Source organism: Equus asinus, chromosome X (genome assembly GCF_041296235.1).
Source record: "Equus asinus isolate D_3611 breed Donkey chromosome X, EquAss-T2T_v2, whole genome shotgun sequence".
Lineage (NCBI taxonomy): Eukaryota > Metazoa > Chordata > Mammalia > Perissodactyla > Equidae > Equus > Equus asinus.
In genome coordinates this window covers 99134863-99155952 of record NC_091820.1, presented here as the reverse complement: position 1 = coordinate 99155952, position 21090 = coordinate 99134863, and the positions used below count along the sequence as shown (strand labels likewise).

Genomic DNA, 21090 nt, shown 5'->3' with positions numbered 1-21090 from the left:
GAAGATTCTTGCTTAACGCAGTAAGTAGCTTTGTTCTCGATACATTTGTGTAAATCAAATTCTTGTAATATTAACTCTCTTCTAAAGATTCCAGTAATTTTACTATTGAAAGTGGTAAGTCTGTCTGAGAAGAAACAGTCACTCCCAATTTGTTTTCAACATGTCTAGATCTCACATACATACTTTTGCTTTAAATGTACTTCAGGGAACAATTAGAGCTGCCTTTTTCTAGTGCAGGGCCAATATTTTGTTCTTACTGTTAAATTATCTTATTGGCTTAGCAAGATTACCATCTAGTACTTCTCAGGCCACGGGCCCTGTTCTTCTACAGGAGAAGAGCATCAAAAAATTATTCTCAGAATCAAATAAAATCTAATGAGCTTGCAGGATTTAACTGTTTCATTTAACCCCAGTAAAACATAATCTAATAGAAGGTAAGCAGGGAAAATTAGCTTATCCATTTCCCCTACTTATTTGAATAAATGACTATAATATGTATGTAATATAATATGCCCAATGGGGCTAAAAGAGAATGAGAAATATAGGCTAATCACTTGGCTTATTCAGCTAACATCAGGCTACCTGATAGCAGCCTTAGGCTGCTCCAGTTGGGCACTCGTGGAACTCTGAGAGTTGGAACAACTAAATCAATACATAATGGAAGGAGACATAATGTATTCCAGGCTCAAGGAATAGTGAATTACCTGTAGCCTAATTAGTGACATTAACAAATCTAGGGGGTATCATCAAAACAGCAGATAATATCATGGAATTTAGAGAAACAGGAAGTCAGAGAATTTAGAATGTGAATTCAGCAATGTCCAGAGGAGAAATGCTGAGTATGAAAGACACCATACCAGACACATATTTTCCACTGGAGGCAGGAACATTCATTGGTCTCAACATAATATAGATAAAATTTCCTAAAAGATTAGCTAACCTCCCCTTAAGCTAAATCCATAGTTACCAAGTGACTCTTTTATTTCTAATTCAGCTTACTGTGTAACTAGAAACTGGAAAAGAGAGTGGTGTCCTGGTTTGTACATCAGTTGTTTGTGAGTTTGGTTGGCATCAATCAGCCTCTCTCGATGGATCAACTCTGGGGCACTGTCAAAATCAAATTTCTGACCATGACAGACTGCCATTCTTGAAGGTCTCTTGACAACCAGATCGTCAACTTTTCCCTGGGAATGTCCCTTGTTTCTATACAGGCTTATTGCTTAAGAGAAATTAGTCAGGCTCAATATAACAATTCAGATTAAGAAAAAAGATAAACATATACAATATATACTACAAGTAATATGTATTATAGATAAAATGTTCAACCAGTCTACGATCTATTCTCTAAGTAATCCTTTAGGGCAAGAATTGTTGGTCCAAATTTATAGATGAAGAACCTGAGACTCAATAGTTTAATTCAATTACCCAAGGTCATACACCTAAGAAGTAGCCAAGATGGGACTTGAGCCCAGATATCCTAACTTCAAATTCAAGGCTCTTTTTATTATACCACGGCTTTCTAAGCTCCAGCCTGGAAAGTGACAATGGAAAGCCTTCTCCCTATTCCTCCACAGAACTGTTAGTAAGCTTCTTGAGAACACGTGACTTGCAGTGAATTTTGGCTCCTTCCACCTTTTCAATTCCAAGGAAAGAAGCTAAACTACAATTCACCAGGCAGAATGAAAGGACTTAGCAGAGGTCAGGCCCTTCATTGGAGGGTACTCAAGTACCCTATAGCTGTACCATGGAGGAAGGAGGGGCTCCCTGGAGTCTAGCATATGAAGAAAAGTTTTAGGTTTCATGGAGAGAGAGGGAATTTGCTCTTGGAAAGGAGGTGAAGTGAGAGAGGAGACGGTGGTAGCCAGAGAGAGCATGGCCAATCAGGAGTGTCACTGAGTGGAAATGGTAAGAAACATAAATAAACGTCACTCTTTTCGAATAAGGAAAGGGGAGAAGGATGGAAAAAGGAACGGAGTGGAGCTGCTGTGAGGGAAAAAAACATGTTAATAAGGAACATTATGAGGGGACACATAATAGGTAGATAGGGAATTGGAATCTATCTCTGTTCTGCCTGCTGCAAAAGGTGGTCATTTTGAAAATTTAACCTCAAAATTTCAGGTGAAAAAAACAGTCCTACCACACATTAGTTCTGCCTCCTGCCCTCTATGCAGAAAGTGACTCCCCAGGAACCACTGCCTGCCTCTATGTGAGAGGTAAGGCAGGCTTGCTTATGAGACCTCCGTAGGACTGCAATATCACAATCTTCGCTTGTTTTCTCATCATCTTACATCAGTTATGCATTCTTAGCAGCCAGTGTTAAATTGACAGAGCAATATGATTTTTTTTCTGATTCTAAAAATGAGTTTCCCTTCATCTTAGGGCATTGATTGACTTGATTCAACATGTTTGTCCTGCTATAAAATGCACATTTTATGTTGTAAATTTTTTGAACTCTCTCTCTCTCTGTCTCACTCTCTCTCTCTTTTTTTTCTCCCTCTGTCTCTCTCTGGTCAGAACAGATTTCAACTGTTTTCAAAGTCACCGAATGGGAATTTTTCCAGCAATTTCTATGTTATTTACAGAGTAGAGTTGCTATTAGGTAGATGGAAAACTTCAGCAGCAGGAACAATTTGTGCTCCCAAGTAGCAGACACCTTTTGCAGCAGTAAATTTATGGAAGAAAACTGTGGTGTGAAAAGTACCTTTGTGGTTTTGTGGTCCATTTTATAAAAATGCCTTTGAAAGATATTACCTAATGATGACTGTTTACATTGAAAACCGTGGACCTAGTTCCTGAGATTCAACCAGTATTCTTTGATTTAGCCCAGGAAGTCACATTAAAAGGGAAACATGTATCCTATAATCTGAGGGCAGAATTGCCATCACTCAGATGACACCTGGCTTTTCTTTTGTCTTGTTCTCAACTGCCGTTTTCCATCTCAGCAGGATCTATACTTCTAGGGACATTTCCTGGCTGAGAAGGTGAAAGTCATTTATTTGGACTGTGCCTTGTATATACTTCACAAGGATAGCTATAGCCAGAACAGCAAATATTTATGGGATTATAACTTTTTCTAGGCACCCAAAGTACAAGTGTAGTTCTTTTAAACCTTCTTAGTTTGAACCCGACTATTTTGAGCACAAAGATCAGACATTGCAGAATGGGACAAGTAGCAGTTAAAGCCAAGGGGCCGGACAGAGGGAAGGCTGGAAATGTTTGAGCTTGCTCATACGTTAGGAAGCAGGTTGGGAGATCCCACCTGAGGGTTTCCTCTACAGGTTGGGAGTTCAGGGTGGGGCAGTAGCACTGGGAATGAAAAGAGGAAGAGAGATTCAGTGATATGCTCTTGTTTGTGGGAAAGAAAGTATGCACAGAGAAGAAATAATTATCAAAATTTGTTTAATATAAGTTCAGAGTCTTGATTCACTAAAAAAAAAAAAAACAGGGATGGACTTCTTACTGAAATGTTAGCTGTACTTGTTGACAAATAGGACATCAGAGAGTGTGGAAGTGGTAGGTGCATGTAGAAGATGCATAAGTAAGGAACGACTTGTTTTGAGAAAGCCTGACCCTGTTAATTGGAGACATTAGACATGAGTTTTCCTTTTTACTTTATGAAAGGACTCATCAAATGTTTCTTCTCCACAATGACCGTTTAGGGCATTTTCAATATTGGACTTACAGCTCATCAGGAAGTTACTGCTCTATATACTCATATTCCAAGTGGAAACACTATAGCCACTGAGGCCAGGCTATAATATGATAAAACCTGAAAGGTTTAACTCCAGAGGAAATATCTGAAGTTTTGCAAAACAAGCCAGAGCCAAGTCTGATTAAAAACTTTGGAACAGAGACTTCTTGCTCTTTTCTGGAGCTCCATCATATTGTCAAGAGCTCCTAAGGAGACTGAGTGAGGAAAGATGAACTGCATCATTTTCCAAAGCACAGTGAAAAAATTTAACTGCTACCTAAAACAGTGCAAACTGGTATACCGTGGGCCAGAAAAAGGTTTTGTTGGTCTATATGATGTTTCAAAAAAGTGGATACTAATATTTAAAAATCAAATGATTTCATAGTCTTTCAACGTCACTTGAAAACTCTGAAGCTGTCCTATCCCTGGGTTTGCATTCCAGCAAGCATGGCAATAATCTTCTAGAAAAGAGTAGTGACTATTTTGCTTATCCTAATAGCCAGCCCAATAATTTTAATATCTGCCTGGCCCCTGAGGTCTCTGAGTTTTCAACCTCCAATGTGGAAAGTGAAAGTCTTTGAAAAGAGAAATGCATTTAGACAACCCAGGGCAGACACTAATCAAGACAAGATTGCAAATAAATCCTCTCTTTCCCAATACTTGTTATCCATCCCCCACCCTATTGCACTGGTCCTCAAGGAGGAGCATTTTCATGCAACAAATATTTTTGAGCACTTACTATGTTCTATGCACTAGGGGTACAGCAGTAAGTAAGATGGAAAAGGTCCTTGTTCTCATAGAGTTTACATTCTAGTGGGGGGAAAAGATGATAAGAAAACAAATATAATGTGATATCAAATAGTAATAAATAAAATAAACAGCAATAGAGGAAAGAGAAAGTGATGAGTAGTCCATCAAGAGATGAATGGATCAAGAAAATGTAGCATATATACACAATGGAATATTATTCAGTCTCAGAAAAGAAGGAAATCCTCTCCTTCGCTACAACATGGATGAACCTGTAGGGCATTATGATAAGTGGAATAATCCAGACAGAGAAAGATAAAGACTATACTGCATGGTATCACTTATACGTGGAATTAAAAAACAGAAGTTGAAGTCACAGAAACAGAGAGTAGAAAAGTAGTTGTCAGGGCCTAGTGGGTGAAGGAGGCAATAGGGAGAGATTGGTTAAAAGGGTACAAATTTTCAGCTATAAGATGAATAAAGTTTGAGGATCTAATTATAACATGGTGACTATAGTTGATAACACTGGATTGTATAATTGAAATTTGCTACAAGGTTAGAATTAAACGTTCTCACCAAAAAAAAAAAGGTAAATATGTGAGGTGATAGATGTGTTAATTAACTTAGTAGGGGGAATCCTTTTACAATGTATACATATATCAAATCATCACATTGTACACTTTAAATATCTTATAATTTTATTTGTAAATTTTACCTCAATAGAACTAAAATAATTTTAAAAAAGAAAATGATGGGTAGTACTGTTTTATATGAGGTGGGCAAGGAAGGCCTATCTAGTAGGTAATATTTAAGCAGAGACGTATGAAAAAGGGGAGTGAATCACGCGAACAGGTCAGGGAAGAGAGTTCTAGGCTGAGGAAATAGCAAGTGCAGAGACCATGAGCCAGGACTGTACTTAGTGAGCATGAGAAATAGAAAGGAGGCTAATGTGTGTGATGCTTGAGGCAGACTGTGGTAGAAAATGAGATCAGAAATGACGACCAATTGAGTCATGCTTTGTAGACCATGGTGAGAATTTGGGATTTCATTCTAAGTGCAATAGCGAGGGTTCTGAAATTGGGGGATTCTGATTAGAAGAATGATATAATGTGACTCACATATTAGAATCATTCTGGCCGCTGTCATAATAGACTGTAAGGGGACATAGGGGGTGCAAGGAGACCAGTTAGGAGGCTATTGCAGTGAGCCAAGCAATTGATGCTGGTGGTTCAAAAAGGATCGTAACAGTGAAGTGGGGAAAGTGTCCATAGTCTGGGTATGTTTTGAGAGTAGAGCCATGGTATTTGCTGTTGAAATAGATATAGCATGTGAGTAGAGAAAACAAGAAGTCAAGGACGACTCCAAGGATTTTAGCTTGAGCAACTAGAAGGATGGTGATGGAGATGGAGTAGGCAACTGCAGGATCACGTTTATAGGGAGAAGAAATCAGGAATCCTGTTTGGGACAAGTAAAGCTTGATATGCCTACCAGATATACCTGCTAGTGGAGTTTTGGAATAGTTGTTGAATACATTGATATACAACTCTGGAGTTTAGGCTAGAAGTCCAGGCTAGAGATATAAATTTGGGAGTTGTCAGCATATAAATGGTAAGCAAAACCCTGAGATGGAGATGGAATGAAATCATCTAAGGAGTGAGTGAGAAGAGTGGGCCTGAACCTTGGGGAAATCTAATATTTAGAGATCTGGAAGATGAGAATTAATCTTCTCAATTATTCATGATTTAGACACGTTTCCTTGCAGAAGCCATGGGAGGTGGCAGTTTTACAGTGTGCCTTGGTTTCTAGCATCAGATTATTAGAAATTTTAAGTCTTGCTAGTGGTTGCTTTATTCATTTAAGAGAAATAGATTTATTTTAAAACTCAAATAAGGCTATTTCTATCCACTAACTGAATAATAGGACCCCCCATTATTTTTCTTCATAGCAAGTTTTTACTTGTTACGCTATACATCTTCTGAGTAATTTGTTATTTAATGTTTAATGTTTGTCTTTCTTTGCATCCTCACTTCCCTGAGGACTATAAGCCCCTGTCTTATTCAGCACTCTACTCACTAGTACCTAGAACAATGCTTGCTATACATGATCCTCAATAAGAAAAGAGAACTATATTCATTTATTAAGCAGAATGGGTTCTAAGTGCCCATTAGTCATCAGACACTGCCCAAGTTGTTAAGGATACAGAGGTACAGCAGACCCTGGATTGAAGGATCTCTGAGCCTAAAATAAGACTGAGATGGACAGGAACAAAGTGATCCTTGCTGCGAGGTATCAGGACATGATCAACGTCTGTCCCTCATGTAGGGGGACTAAGTGGTCGCCTAGTGCATAGGAAAAGTTATCCAAGTTCTATATAGTAACAAACACTGTTTGAGCATGGTATTTCACACCATATCATTATCATTTGAGCCTCAAAGTGACTCTACAAGGTAGATATTATTACCCTTATTTTACAGATGAGGAAACTGAGGTTCAGGATGTTTAACCAGACGAGCTAGTCCCACTGAACCAGGCAGCTGAATCAGTGGCTGAACCAGGATCTCCTGAACCAGGGTCTCCTGACTTTACTTTCTCTGTTAGACTCCTTTATACTTGAAGACTTTATTATTTTAAGACAGAATCAAGTCCAACAGAGTAAGAAGTGGTGCTAGAGGGATAAAAGCATTATTTTCAGGATAATGACATTTCTCTGCTTCTCCTAGAGCTTCTGGTCAAGGTCAAGTATTAGGGCTGGCTGGAAAATAGAAATTCCATCTTGGCTAGGAGCTACAACTACTGACCTTGCTGATTGAATCTGTTCAATTGCTCTATAGCTCAGACAACAAGAACACTGATTGAGAACATTTGTTCTTTTACATTTACAAAACCTTTGCCAGATGCACACATACAGAAAGTATTTAGCCTTTTGCAGTAATCAAGAGCTGTGGCAGGATAAGAGACAATCTCAGAAGCTGCTCCAGCTGCTGGGATTGTTGTTCCTATGTCTCCTTATATCTCCTTTATCTGTAAATTTAGAGTTTCTTTTATTTGCTCATTATATACAATTTCCGCCCCATCTGGAATCAACTCTAGAGAGAGAGCTCCATAAATGCCAAATTGTTTAAAAATATATACACCTGCTAAAGGCCTCAACACCAGGTCATACCATGAAATATTGTGTATAATCGTTACTTTAGAAATTGTAAGAATATTATATACTATTCATTATTGTTATTTACATTTTAGTCTGGGAATAAAAAACTTACTGTTTCTCATCCAATAATAAAACCCCTAATATTTCATTTAAGGGATGTAAGATGAAGGTGAAATACAGAGAAAATTTTGACTGTCGAACCTATCAAATTTTAAGTAACATTTATAACGAAGGTACATTTTATCTCACTGGATTTAACACATAACAATATTTCATTTCATTCATCCACTTCCTAATGGTATGGAAGATCTTGGGCACTTTATGCTAATATTCACAGCAAGAGATATTTGTTTTTTTTAAAAAAGATAAAATATTTAATAGAAATTTATACTAAATGATAAAATAAGGCCAAGAAACATAACTAACTTCAATAGGTACTTGGTAGCTAAACAAATCATAATGATAGTTATAAAAATAAATACCCTTTTTACGCAGCAGAACACTGGCATGTTTCCGTCCATTTCGGTTTTCCACATGGCAGGTATAATTTGCTAGGTCAGCCTCCACCACTGAATCAAAGATGAGTGCCAACTCAACTTCTTTTTCTCCAAGATGCTCTTTAAGGAGCCTGAAATAAAGACAATATGTTTGGCTGAATTGGTTTGATATGGGGAGAGAGCAGCCATGCAAGGGCTGCAGATGGTTACGTAAGTAGCTCACACAAGTCTTCAGTGGGCATGGGAAGTCCTGACTGGGTGTATGTGCAGCATCTTCTACAAGAAAACACAAAAAATGGCTCTTGATGTGAATATTACATGGCACATGAAAGAGGCAAGGCATTCATTAAGCAAAAAGAAATATTAACATGCCACTAGGCTTTGATAAATGAAGCCAACACGATTTGTGTGGCAAAAAGGAGGAAACATTGGGCTCTATATTCTGTGCTGGGCTTATGAAAAACAAACTGGATTTTTGCACCATGGCATGTAGGCAAAAAAAATCTGTAGGAGTGTAGGTTTTGTGTTAGAGGTTAGAGTTTTGACAACAGGGGGTAAGAAGGTACAGAAAGGGGCCTTGAAAATTGTTGCCTTATGAGAAGTAAAGTGAAAGTGGTTAGTGGCCTTCTACCCCTAAATATCAGTGAGAAGCCTTCTCTCTACTTTTCTCCTGCCTTTTGTCCAATGCAGGCATGTTACCTGTGCCCTAATGATGCTAGCCCCCCACCATGGCCTTGCTTTCTCCAGACACTGATCCCCATTTGTCTTTCTCCTTTCCTCCCTCACAGGAGAAATCCCGCATTTTGTGACATTTTCTCATAGTCCTGCTTTTTGCTTTCCCAAGTGAAGTTGCAAAGGGCCTTGAATGGCTAGGAATAGGTATTCTTCACTGAGGAGCTGAGTGGCCAGGAACCTTCCCTGAGGAGCATGTCTCCTGTTTCTTTGAAGAGTTATATTCTCACCAATGGCTGGTTGCCTCCTGCGTGAGGTGAAAGTGAGTACCCTGCTGACTTTTCTTTTGTCTCCTCCTGCCTTTTGACCCAAGAAAGAGCAAATCGTGAGTATACACGGTGGCCATCCTGCCGTTAAGTTCTTGGGTAACATTCTTAAATACATGTATTTGCGAGCATGAAATATTTCAGATGGCAAATTGGGGCACTAGAAGTAATTCTCATCTCCTTTTTGGACAACTGGTCATGAATGCAGAGAAGGACCCTCTAATTTACTGGCATTTAGCATAAAATTGGAGAAGACAACTATGCTTAGAGAAAACTCTGTTCTAAGTACAGGCTTCCCACTTACAAGCTCAAGCTGGATGCTTACAAAGGCATTAACTCAATGGTACCTTAATTTAACGCATCTTTAAGTTGGGAAAAATATCTACTGTACTTACCTTAACTTTGTTGTGAGTATAAAATGGGTTAAAGTGACTTAAAAAGTAAATAGCACTACGCACATGCAAAGGAATGTTATTAAACATCAACATTTCATTATCCAAAGGTAGATTGTTTACATTTTGGCTCCTCCAAAACTATTTGTATTTACATTTATTGATATTTAAAACTGGCTTGGCTTAATCTCTTCTGGCTCCCCTTTGAGAGAAGGAAGGGCATAAGATTGGGTTGGTGGAAGAGAGTTCCCAGAATCTGAGAGTCTCCCATACTGAAATCTGAAGCCCAGATAATATTCCAAATAGACATGCTTTTAAAATTAACCCTGTTTCTGTTCCCTTCCAATAATAATCATATCTGAGTTGATAATGCTGGCATTTGTAACTTGAGTAACTCTCCTTTTCCTGCCCTTTACCTTTATGTACCATCACTGAACCAGACAAGAATAAGAATTTTTTAACCACATTTCACTGGTACTCTTTCTATTAATTTTTTTTCTTTCTGGCTAAAGTTGTAGCTTTCCTCTCTTTCTCCTCTCTCAACATACCTAACCAAGGAAAAAAATGGGAATTTACTGTCTTCACGGTTTATGTTGAAGTTTGCTCTCCATTTTCTCCCTGCTATGGATAAATCCCACTACACTCAATTCTTTTGGTCCTGTGTAACCTGCTATGGAAGAACCCCTTTAGTGCCAGAAGCTGCTTAGGCACCACAAATTAAGTCTGATTTAAAGCTTCATGTGTAGGGCACCCACAGCCTCTGTCAGGCATGAGACAGAAAGCTGATCCTGTCCCTCCAGACCAAGCCTTTGCTTCTTCATTTCCAAGGCAGTTTCCAATAACAGGTTTCTTCACAGGCTGCAGAAAGAATCTGGAGAGAGTATTTGAAAAATGATCCTCCATCCATCTATTAATATATATGAGGTGTCTTAATTATCAGCTCTTGAAAATCTAGAGGTGACTTGCTTTTTTGGAACGAAAGGGCAAGTTGGTGTTTATGTCTACAAATGACTCTGCAGAGCAGTCACAATTTCTTAGCAAAGGTTGATATATACCAATCTATCAATGATCTTTGTCAATTCCATGATAAGTGCCTAGCTGTGGGCTAGATATTTGGTATAAGAGAAATATAAGCATTAAAAGACCTGGTGCTTTCTCCCAGTGAGCATTAAAGTTTAAAGGAGACAAGATCTACACAGTTGAAAAAAATATATAGAAAGAACAAGGTAAAGCAGGGTGGTACAGTCATGCTTACAATGGGATTTAAAAGAAGGGAGAGACTATTATTGACTAAATTAGCTGGAAAAAGCTTGACAAGACTCTGCCTAGACAAAAGGAAGAAGGGAGAGTTTTCTAGGAGGGAAGATAAGAGCAAGTCTTTGCAGAATGTGTGAAAGAGAGACACTGAAGAGACTGGTTTTGGAATGAAGGATACAAATGAGGGGATCCTGGGATGTACTTCAAATAACTTCAGAAGTATCTCATTCCAAGGATTAACATTGAAGGCAAATTCTATGTAATAGTGAACACTGGCAAAACAAAAATAATAAATTCGGGTGACAGAAATCACTACCTTCAAAAGTTTTATTTAGTTAAAATTATTAAAAAGTAATACTAGAAAAAGTTTGGAAGTTGTTACTTTCATCACTACAACAAGGAAAAATATGAACAAAGTGAAAATCAATAAATCTTCTTAGATCCATCAGAAAACTGATGTCACAGGGCAAATTACTGCCCCCCAAAACTTGAGATAGAATCAAATACTGAAAGTCACAGTGTACTGGGAGCAGAAACCCAGGAGCAGGAGACAGGACCAGTAGAAACACTTACACTGTAATTGATGAGTCACTGCAGGCCCAATATGGACTAGCTTGAGAGTTACAAACTCCATGGGATCTAATATTAGGGGTCTCCCACACTTTTGTGAGTTTTGCTTCCAGGAGCCCTACCAGGGTCTCACACTGAAACTTAGGGAAAGTTCTCTTAGGCTTCTGGCGAAGGAAAAGGAAAAGTAACTATCTTGAAATGAGCCAGAGCACTCTGTTCTCCTTAACAAAGGCCTGCCCTCAAGGTAAACTCTTTTACAAGAGTCTAAACTACTTGGATTTACCAAACCTAGCTGAGGGAGGGTAAATACCCAACTCCAACCCCCTCAAGCTTTCCTGTCTCACCTAAAGAGGGGAGGAAAGCTGAGAAGCACTTGTGAAGGTCACATCCCAGAGGCACAGGCTCACTAAAAGACTAAGACTTCAAGCTAGAATTAGAGAATAGTATACCACATCAATCAGGCTCCAGTATGATAACAAGGACTTTTGCCTGAAAGAAGTGCAAAGCTCAGACCCTATTTAAGAAGCAGTTTCCAGGAAAACCCAAAGAAAACAGGGGAGACATAAACAAGTACACTATAGAAAATTTTAATGTCTTCCACATGCAAATATGGCAAACTGTAAACCCAGCCTAACTCCTAGTCATATAAATATAAAATCTCACACTAAAGGCCTAGTTACCTCAGTTTCTTTTAACTGATACATCATATGTGGCTTTCACCACCAACAACAAAACTACAAGGTATGTTAAGAAGCAAAAAAGAAAAAACACAGTCTGAAGAGACAAAGCAAGCATCAGAAACAAATTTGGATATGGCACAGATTTTGGAATTATTGGACTGGGACTATAAAATAACTATGATTAATATGTTAAGTGATCTAATTGGAAAAGTAAACATAATACATCAACGGATAGGTAATGTAACCAGAGAGATGTAAATTCAAAAAAAGAATCAAAAGGTAATGCTAAAAATCAAAACATTGTAACAGAAATAAAGAATCCCTTTCATGAGCTCATCAGTAGACTGGACATGGCCAAAGAAAGAATCACTGATCTTGAAGATATGTAAATAGGAACGTCCTAAACTGAAATGAGAAGAGAAAAAAGCACGGAAAAAATGGAACAAAATATCAAACATCTGAGGGATAATTACAAAATGTGTAACATACATGTAATGGAAATACTAAAAGAAGAACAAAGAGAGAAAGCAACAATAGAAATATTTGAAGTATTAATAGCTGAGAATTTTCTAAAGTTAATGCAGACACCAAAGCACAGATGCTGGAAGCTCAGAAAATACCAAACGGGATGAATACTAAAAAATCTACACTTTGACATATCATATTCTAACTGCAGGAAATCAAAGACAGAGAGAAAATCTTGAAAGAATCCAGAGGAAAAAAGATCTTACCTATAGAGGAACAAAAATAAGACATACGTTAGACTTCTTTTAGAAATCATGCAAGCAAGAAAACAGTGGAGTAAAACATTTAAAGTATTTAAAGAAAACAACCACTAGCCTAGAATACTGTATCCATCTAAATTATCCATCAAAATTGAAGGAGAAATAAAGACTTTCTCAGACAAATGAAAACTGAGGGAATCTGCTGCCAGTAGACCTGTCTTGCAAGAAATTTTAAAAGAAATTCTTCAGAGAAAATGAAAATGACAGAGGTCAGAAATTTGGATCTACATAATGAAAGGAAGAGTGTTAGAGAAGGAACAAAGATAAAATAAAATATTTATTTTTCCTATTCATAATTGATCTAACAGGTAATAGTTTGTTTAAAATCATAATAGCAATAATAGCAGTTATAGGAAGAATAAGTTCTGAGGATCTAATGTACAGCATGGGGACTACACTTAATAATATGGCACTGTATACTTGAAAGTTCTGAGAGTAGATCTTAAGTATTCTCATCACATTAAAAAAAAGAGTTGGGGTTGGCCCAGTGGTGCAGCAGTTAAGTTCGTGTGCTCCACTTTGGTGGCCTGGGATTTGTTGGTTGGGATCCCGGGCATGGACCTACATACTGCTTATCAAGCCATGCTGAGGCAGGCATCCCACATATAAAATAGAGGAAGATGGTCACAGATGTTAGTTCAGGGCCAATCTTCCTCAGCCAAAAAAAAAAGAGGAGAATTGGCAGTGGATATTAGCTCAGAGCTAATCTTCCTCAAAAACAGGTGATGGATGTGTTTATCTTGATCTTGATAATCATTCTACAACGTAATGTATATTAAATCATCACACTGTATACTTTAAACATACACAATTAATTTGTCAATTATTCTGCAATAAAGTGAAAAAATAATATCATCAATGTATTTGGTGATTATAGCTTATGGATAAGTGAAATTAATGACAGCAATGTTAAAAGTGACAGAATGGAGGAATTGAGAATATTCTGTTATAAGGTACCTTACCACCTGTGAAGCAGTATAATATTATTTTAAAGTGGATTTAGATTAGGTGTAAATGTGTATTGCAAACTTTAGGGCCACTGCTAAATTTTTTTTAAGTACAATTGATATGCAAAGAGAGAAGAGAAAATAAAATCATATCAAATGCTCAATTAAAACCAGAGAAGGCATGAAAAGGTAATTAAGAAAATAATCTCATTCACAATAGCAACAAAAATAATAAAATACTTAGGAATAAACTTCACCAAAGAGGTAAAAGACATGTAGAGTGAAAACTATACAACATTGATGAAGGAAATTAAAGGAGACACAGATAAATGGGAAGACATCCTGTATTCATAGATTGGAAGAATTAATATTGGTAAAATGTCCGTATTATCCAAAGTGATCCATAGATTCAGTGTAATCCTATAAAAATCCCAATGGCATTCTTCACAGAAATAGAAAAAACAATCTTAAAATTCACATGGAATCACAAAAGGCCCCAAAGAGCCAAAGCAGTCTTGAGCAAGAAAAAAGCTGGAGGTATCACACTTCCTGATTTCAAATTATATTACAAAGATATAGTAATCAAAACAGTATGGTACTAGCATAAAAACAGATGTATAGACCAATGGAACAGAATAGAGAGCCCAGAAGTAAATCCACACATCTATGGTCAACATATCTTCAAAAAGCGTGCCAAGAATACACAACGGGGAAAGGCCAGGCTCTTCAATAAGTGGTCTAGGAAAAGCTGTATATCCACATGCAGAATAATGAAATTGGATCCTCATCTCACACCGTATACAAACATCAACTCAAAAAGGATTGAAGACTTAAACATACGGCCTGAAACCACAAACTTACTGGAAGAAAACAAAGGGAAAATCTTCTTGACAATGGTCCAAGCAATGAATTTTTATATATGACACCAAAAGCACAGGCAACAAAAGTGAAAAAAAGGACAAGTGGGATTGCGTCAAACTAAAAAGCTTCTAAATAGCAAAGAAAACAATCAAGAAAGGGAAAAGGTAACCTACAGAATGTGAGAAAATATTTGCAAACATATATTGATAAGGAGTTAATATCCTTATCAATCCTTATCAAGGAGTTAATATTCCAAAATATATAAGGAATTCATAACTCAATATAAAAACAAAATAAAACAAAACAAATAGCCTGATTTAAAAATCAGCAAAGGACCTGAATAGACATTTCTCCAAAAAAGACATACAAATGGCCGACAGGATATACAAAAAGGTGCTCAACCTCAATATCATCAGGGACTTGCAAATCAAAACCACAATGGGTTATCATCTCACACCTGTTAGAATGGCTGTTATCAGAAAGACAAAAGACAAGAATTGTTGGCCAGGATGTGGAGAAAATGGAACCCCTGTACACTCTGGTGGGAATGTAAATTGGTGCAGCCACTATGGAAAACAGCACAGAGATTCCTCAAAAAATTAAAAACATAACTACCACATGATCCAGCAATCTCACTTCTGGGATATCCAAAGGAAATGAAATCAGGATCTTGAAGAGATACCTGCATCCTCGTGTTCATTTCATCATTATTCACAGCAGCCAAGAAATGGAAGCAACCTAAGCGTCCATGAACAGATGAATAAATTTTAAAAATGTGGTTTATATATACAATGGAATATTATTCCGCCTTAAAAAATAAGGAAATATTACCATTTGTGACAACATAAAGGAACCTGGAGAATATTATGCTAAGTGAAATAAGTTCGACAGAGAATAAAAAAATACTATATCACTTATCTGAGGAATCTAATAAAGCCAAACTCATAGTAACACAGAGTAGAAGGGTGGTTACCAGCAGCTGGAGGGTGGAAGAAATGGTGAGATGCTAGTTAAAAGGTACAAACTTTCAGTTATAAGATGAATAAGTGCTGGAGACCTAATATACAGCATAGTGACTACAGTTAATAATACTGTATTTTATACTTGAAATTTGCTAGGAGAGTAGATCTCAAGTGTTCTTACCACACACACAAAAAAATGGTAGCTATGCGTGGATGGATATGTTAATTAGCTTGATCATGGTAATCATTTCACAATGTATACATATACCAAAACAACACATTGTACACCTTAAATATATACAATTTTTATTTGTCAATCATACCTCAATAAAGCTGGAAAATATTTTTTTAAAATTCCAGCATGAAACAGAGGAAAGAGATTTGATTCCCCCCAAAATAAAATAAAATAAAACACCTAATTCCAATTTCTATTCATCATGAATGGTCCCTTAAACCAAAGTGAGTGCTTCTTTGATGTCTAGGTTATCTTACAAAGACTTGGGGTCATTATTCTGAGTATGAGTAATCACTGAAATGATGATTGAGAATATCAAGAATAGGCAGTATGTTAAAAAAGACCTCTTAATTAAATAAAATCTTTCTTTTAGTGTTATTTGCTTTTTTTTTTTTGCCTGTTAAAGTCTTATTAGTCAAATGTCAGAATCAAGCCTGTAATCTGACAAAATCAGATTTATTGACTGAATGCATTGAGGATGGGGCACTCCAGAGGAATTGTGGCTTGTTCCTTGATTGAAGAGAGGAAGAAAGCATCTATTGTAATGTTTGGGTTTCCACTGAAAGATTCTGAGGGGAGTCCAGGGAAGCCCTGATAAGTTCTGAATGGGTTGGAATTTTTAAGGAGGGATCGGGAGAAGAGGGGATTGACTAGGAGTTGTATACTGTCATGAGACGAGGGCGGCTTAGTAATTGGGTACTTCCAGTAGTATATGAAAATAACAAAGCAGGTCTGGGCATCACTGGTAAGAAGCAGTAATCACTCAGTGGAGGTGGGGATCGTTATGGCATTTTACAACTGCTGCATGACCTTGGGAGAAACAGTGTTTTTTGTTAACTTTGCAGCTGGCTTTATCTGTCTGTCCTCCCAGCCTGATTAATAGCAGGGCTGCTTATTCTCAGTCCAAACTAATTTTCACTCCTTCAGTCCCGGGCAGGTTTTGACTCTTTACGGCTAAAATTGGAGCACAAGAAAACATTCTAGGCAATTGAAGATTCTTGCTAGTTGTGTTTTGATTAATTGAATCTAGCTCCACTGAAACTGTGAACCATCTCTCCAAGAACAGCTTTTCCTCAGTCTTTAAACCTCAGTTTTTTTATCTGTAAAATAAACTGAAACTATTTATCTCAAATGGTTACTAATGAAAATCCAATGTAATTTAGGATGCCAAAAGGTTTTTGCAATCTACTGTGTAGTATAAAATCATGAAGAGGAATTATCATTATTAATATTACTATTTTCTTGTCTAGAGCAGCTTACAATACAAAACACCATATTTGAGACTGGGCATCTAGAGTCTACTCAGTAAATGAGGAGGGATAACAAATATGTCTTAGGTAGTCTTTAAATATTTTATCCATAGGTCAAGGCTAAGACCAACCATGGAAGTGGAACTGTAAATAGTACAGTCACCAGTCCTCTAAAGATCATCCTTCAGATAAATGGCAATTAAGGCTGCCCCTAGGTAAAACTATGCTGCTTATGAAGTTTACGTTTCCATTGAAGCCTCCTCATGACTTACAAAATCTACATTCACGTATAGGTACGATGAGATTTGAAACTGATTTAAATCAAAAGCAAAATGATTGATCAGTGTTCTTTCTTCCAGTGGGATAAGCTGAGAGTGGGAGAAAAGAAGAACTGGGGTGTGTGTGTGTGTGTGTGTGTGTGTGTGTGTGTGTGTGTGTGTTGTTTTCTTTTGTTTTGGGGAACAATTTTTGGAAGCTCAATTTTGGGAAGACCAGGGCAGGTGGGGTGCTTCGAAGGACTAAAAAAGTGTGGTGAGAAGTTGCCAAAGCAGAGCCCATCACTTTGCACTGGCTGCCTGGGACTTCAATAGTCTCCTCTATACATTAGGGATAAAGTACATAGTCACAGCTCCCTTTTTAAAAAATTGGTGAGTTATTAATAGGTTATTTTGGGTCTTTAATATAGACTCACTTTATTACAAAAATAAAATCTTTTCCTACCTGTATCACTTTCCCTCCTTTATTAAGAGCATTTCACTCATTCAGGAATAGTATGTTAAGGTAAAGGGATTTCACCCAGACGGACAGAAAATGGTGGAAGCAGGAGTGAAAAAACCAAAACTAAAAACAAAGCCCATATTCAACTTGTAGCCTTTCAGGAATTGAAAGTAAATGAAATAATTTGCATTTTAAGAAGCTTGTCTGGAAAACCTTAAGATAAATTGAATATGTTTTTCAGGTCAAGAATTATGAAAGATTTGGTAAACTGTTTTATGGTATTGCCTGAGGAAAAAAAAAACATTAGATATTGATAGGGAGATTTGTAGAGTGGGATTTATAATTGGAAATTACTCTCTATTGGGGTAAAGCAATTGCATTGAAATTCATGCAGTCTCCTTCAACAATCAGATCCAATTCACAATCCTGCAGGCAAGTTTAAAGACTATTATTTCTTGTTTAATAGGACGGGTTCAATTTCTCTGGCATTTTTTACTAGCACTGTGGAATATGTACCTCATTAGCAAATTCTTTTTTTTTTTAATTCTCAAGCCTCTGGTACGATTAATTAAAATGAAGTTCTGTAAAGGTATGGAACTGGGTTGGACTTCTTAGAATGCTCACACCCAAAGACTACTCCTTTTGATGAACTCTCTTATCCCACCTTGCAAGCTGTTCCCATTAACCTTTAACAAAGGGACAGAAATTAGGAAGTCCTCTCCTACTGATGGTTTCCACTGGGCCTCCTCCATATAATTGACTTCTCTGAATAGACATGGTAGAGCTTGTAGAGAGCAGCTTGTTGTAATGACTTTAAAACGGTTGATAAAAATAACCAAATTTGCACAATTGCAGCTTATGCTACTACACACACCAAATTCCCTTAACATCCCTACAAATGATGTCTTCTGGGGTCAGTGGAAAGGCTGTGATACAGTTATATGGGATAGGCTGGCAGTTGTAAATGGATACTACATTTGGGTTCAGGTTTCCTTAGAGCTGAATCTCTTAGCAACGTCAGAGACTTGGGAGGGCTATGCCAATTTCTGCTTAAAGGGAAATAAAGGGGGATCTGTATGCCCAGAGTGGAGTCTGAGTACTTTGGAAATAGGTTGCAAGTCAGGAGATGCAAAGAACCTTGGTGGTCAACGTAACCCAAACAACAAACAAATGAGAACTCCAAAACCCTGGTCAGGATTTGATCAAATATGCTAGTGAAGTTGCAGGCCAACTGCTGAATACAGAGGTTGCACTTACTGTAATCTGAGTGACATAATTTGCATCAAGTTTTTAGTAAATATCCAAGCTTTTTCCCTAGGTAGATTTCTTTTTTGAAAGTCCTCTATTCCTCTGGGACAATACTAAGAGATAAAAGTCGCAACACATTTCTAGGATCAAGCTGCTGCCCAGGAAACGGAGAACCTAGGCGGCATGCTCAGTCTTCCTTCCAGATCCAGTGCCTCTGTGGCAGCTTCTCCACAAATCAACTGCTTGCGAACAATTTATTTACATCCTTTTTTCTTAGATCTACTGGGCAGTGTACTTCTGACATGCATGCACAACACCAGAGCTATGATTCAATTAAAATATGAACAAACACAATACCCTGAGGGAGAGCTATGCATCCAGAAGGAAATTTTGTTTCCAGAAATGCTTTTGAGAAGAATCCTCTACTTAACATTTTCAGTGTTCTGCTGTCAGAACTGTTCCCCTTGGAGAAAATGTGTGGGCTATGAAAGAATGCAGATCTTCTCTTGGTTGAACTAATGGTATGATTAGCAATTTTTTTCGATGAAACTACTGGATTTGTTCCAATCTGCCATGCTGTGTAAAAATCTTGTATGCTTTCTTTCAAGGACATTGGTTTTGGAGGCTAGAAGACAGAATCTAGTAATTAACTCCTGTGTTAGCATAAATGGTCATAGCCTGAAGGAATTCTCACACCCACACAAGCTCCCAAAGAGATCATAGGTCACACAATTAACATTACAAAATGGCTGACTGTGTGTTGATTTTGGCCAGGAATCCCTGCCTCTTCCTTTGCACTACTCTGAAGGTGTCTCTAGTTAGCTAGTAGGATTTTGTGAAAATTTCAAAACAAATTCCATGTTAGCTTCCTCCACTGCAAATATAGGTACGTATCCTTTTTTACCGGGCGGTTTCGGGAGGGTGGAGAAAGGATGTAAGAAAATCAAATAAATAAGGGCATTCTGCAAGTCCTGAAAGTTGACTTCCTATAGTGTCACCAACTAATTGCACCCAAGGAACTCAAGGGTGGGTTTGGAAGCCTTTAACTGTTTAAAAGATGTAATCCCCAACCACTCTGAAGCAGACCAAGCTCCATCACAGAGCGAGGCCTATGACTTTTGCCTTATTTATTTATTTTTTTTTGAGGAAGATTAGCCCTGAGCTAACTGCTGCCAATCCTCCTCTTTTTGCTGAGGAAGACTGGCCCTGAGCTAACCTCCATGCCCATCTTCCTCTACCTTATATGTGGGACACCTACCACAGCATGGCATGCCAAGCAGTGCCATGTCTGCACCCGGGATCTGAACCGGCGAACCCCAGGCCACCAAGAAGCGGAACGTGCAAACTTAACCACTGTGCCACCAGGCCGGCCCCCTGCCTCATTTTTAATGCTAAGATCTCTTTTCTGGGAGGAGCTTAGGCCTTATCACCATAACCTGCAGTGTATGTGGAAGCATGTTTTCCAACTGAGCCTGCGCAAGTGAATACCCACTTCTTCATTTGAATATTCATTCCCATCCAAAACAAAAAGTCCCTGCTTCCCCTTGTTCGGGGACACAACAACTTTGGAAATGATTCTGCGTGGCCTCCTATTTGCTGCAAATATACCCTACTTTGTGTGATGACTACTTCTGGTAGAGAGTCTGATTTAACTTGCCAGGAGGTGAACCCACTTTGGTTTCGATAACAATAGCACTTACTATCTGGTTGACTCATTTGGCACCAAATATAGTGGCTTAGATTGGCTTGAAGTGTTTCACACATGTATGCTTTGTCTGTCACACGCTAATCATTTGCTGCTAAGAGCAGCAGCAGTGCCTAACTTTTCTTTTGTAAAATAGTATAACCACTTTGGAATATAGTTTGGCAGATTCTTAAAAAGTTAAGTAGTCCCGGACAAGAAAAAGGACAATAGATAAAAACTAAGGAAATTTGAATAAAATATGGACTTTAGTTAATAATAATGTATCAATTTTGGTTCATTAATTGTAACAAATGTACCATGGTAACTTAAGATGTTAATAAGAGGGAAAACTGCGTATGGGGTGTATAGGAACTCTCTATACGAATGTTTGTCCGGTCGTCACACCCCCCCACACAGC

The 21090-nt window shown here is 37.8% G+C and overlaps 1 protein-coding gene across 1 annotated transcript in view; it reads right to left on the bottom strand.

Moving 5' to 3' along the window:
- The window catches only part of IL1RAPL2 (interleukin 1 receptor accessory protein like 2), a 968427-nt gene that overhangs the window by 20773 nt on the left and 926564 nt on the right, over positions 1–21090 (bottom strand). Inside the window, exon 8 of the mRNA XM_070502759.1 lies at positions 8072–8217. Coding sequence (XP_070358860.1) covers positions 8072–8217 — 146 coding nt within the window. The remainder of the gene's footprint in view (positions 1–8071; positions 8218–21090) is intronic.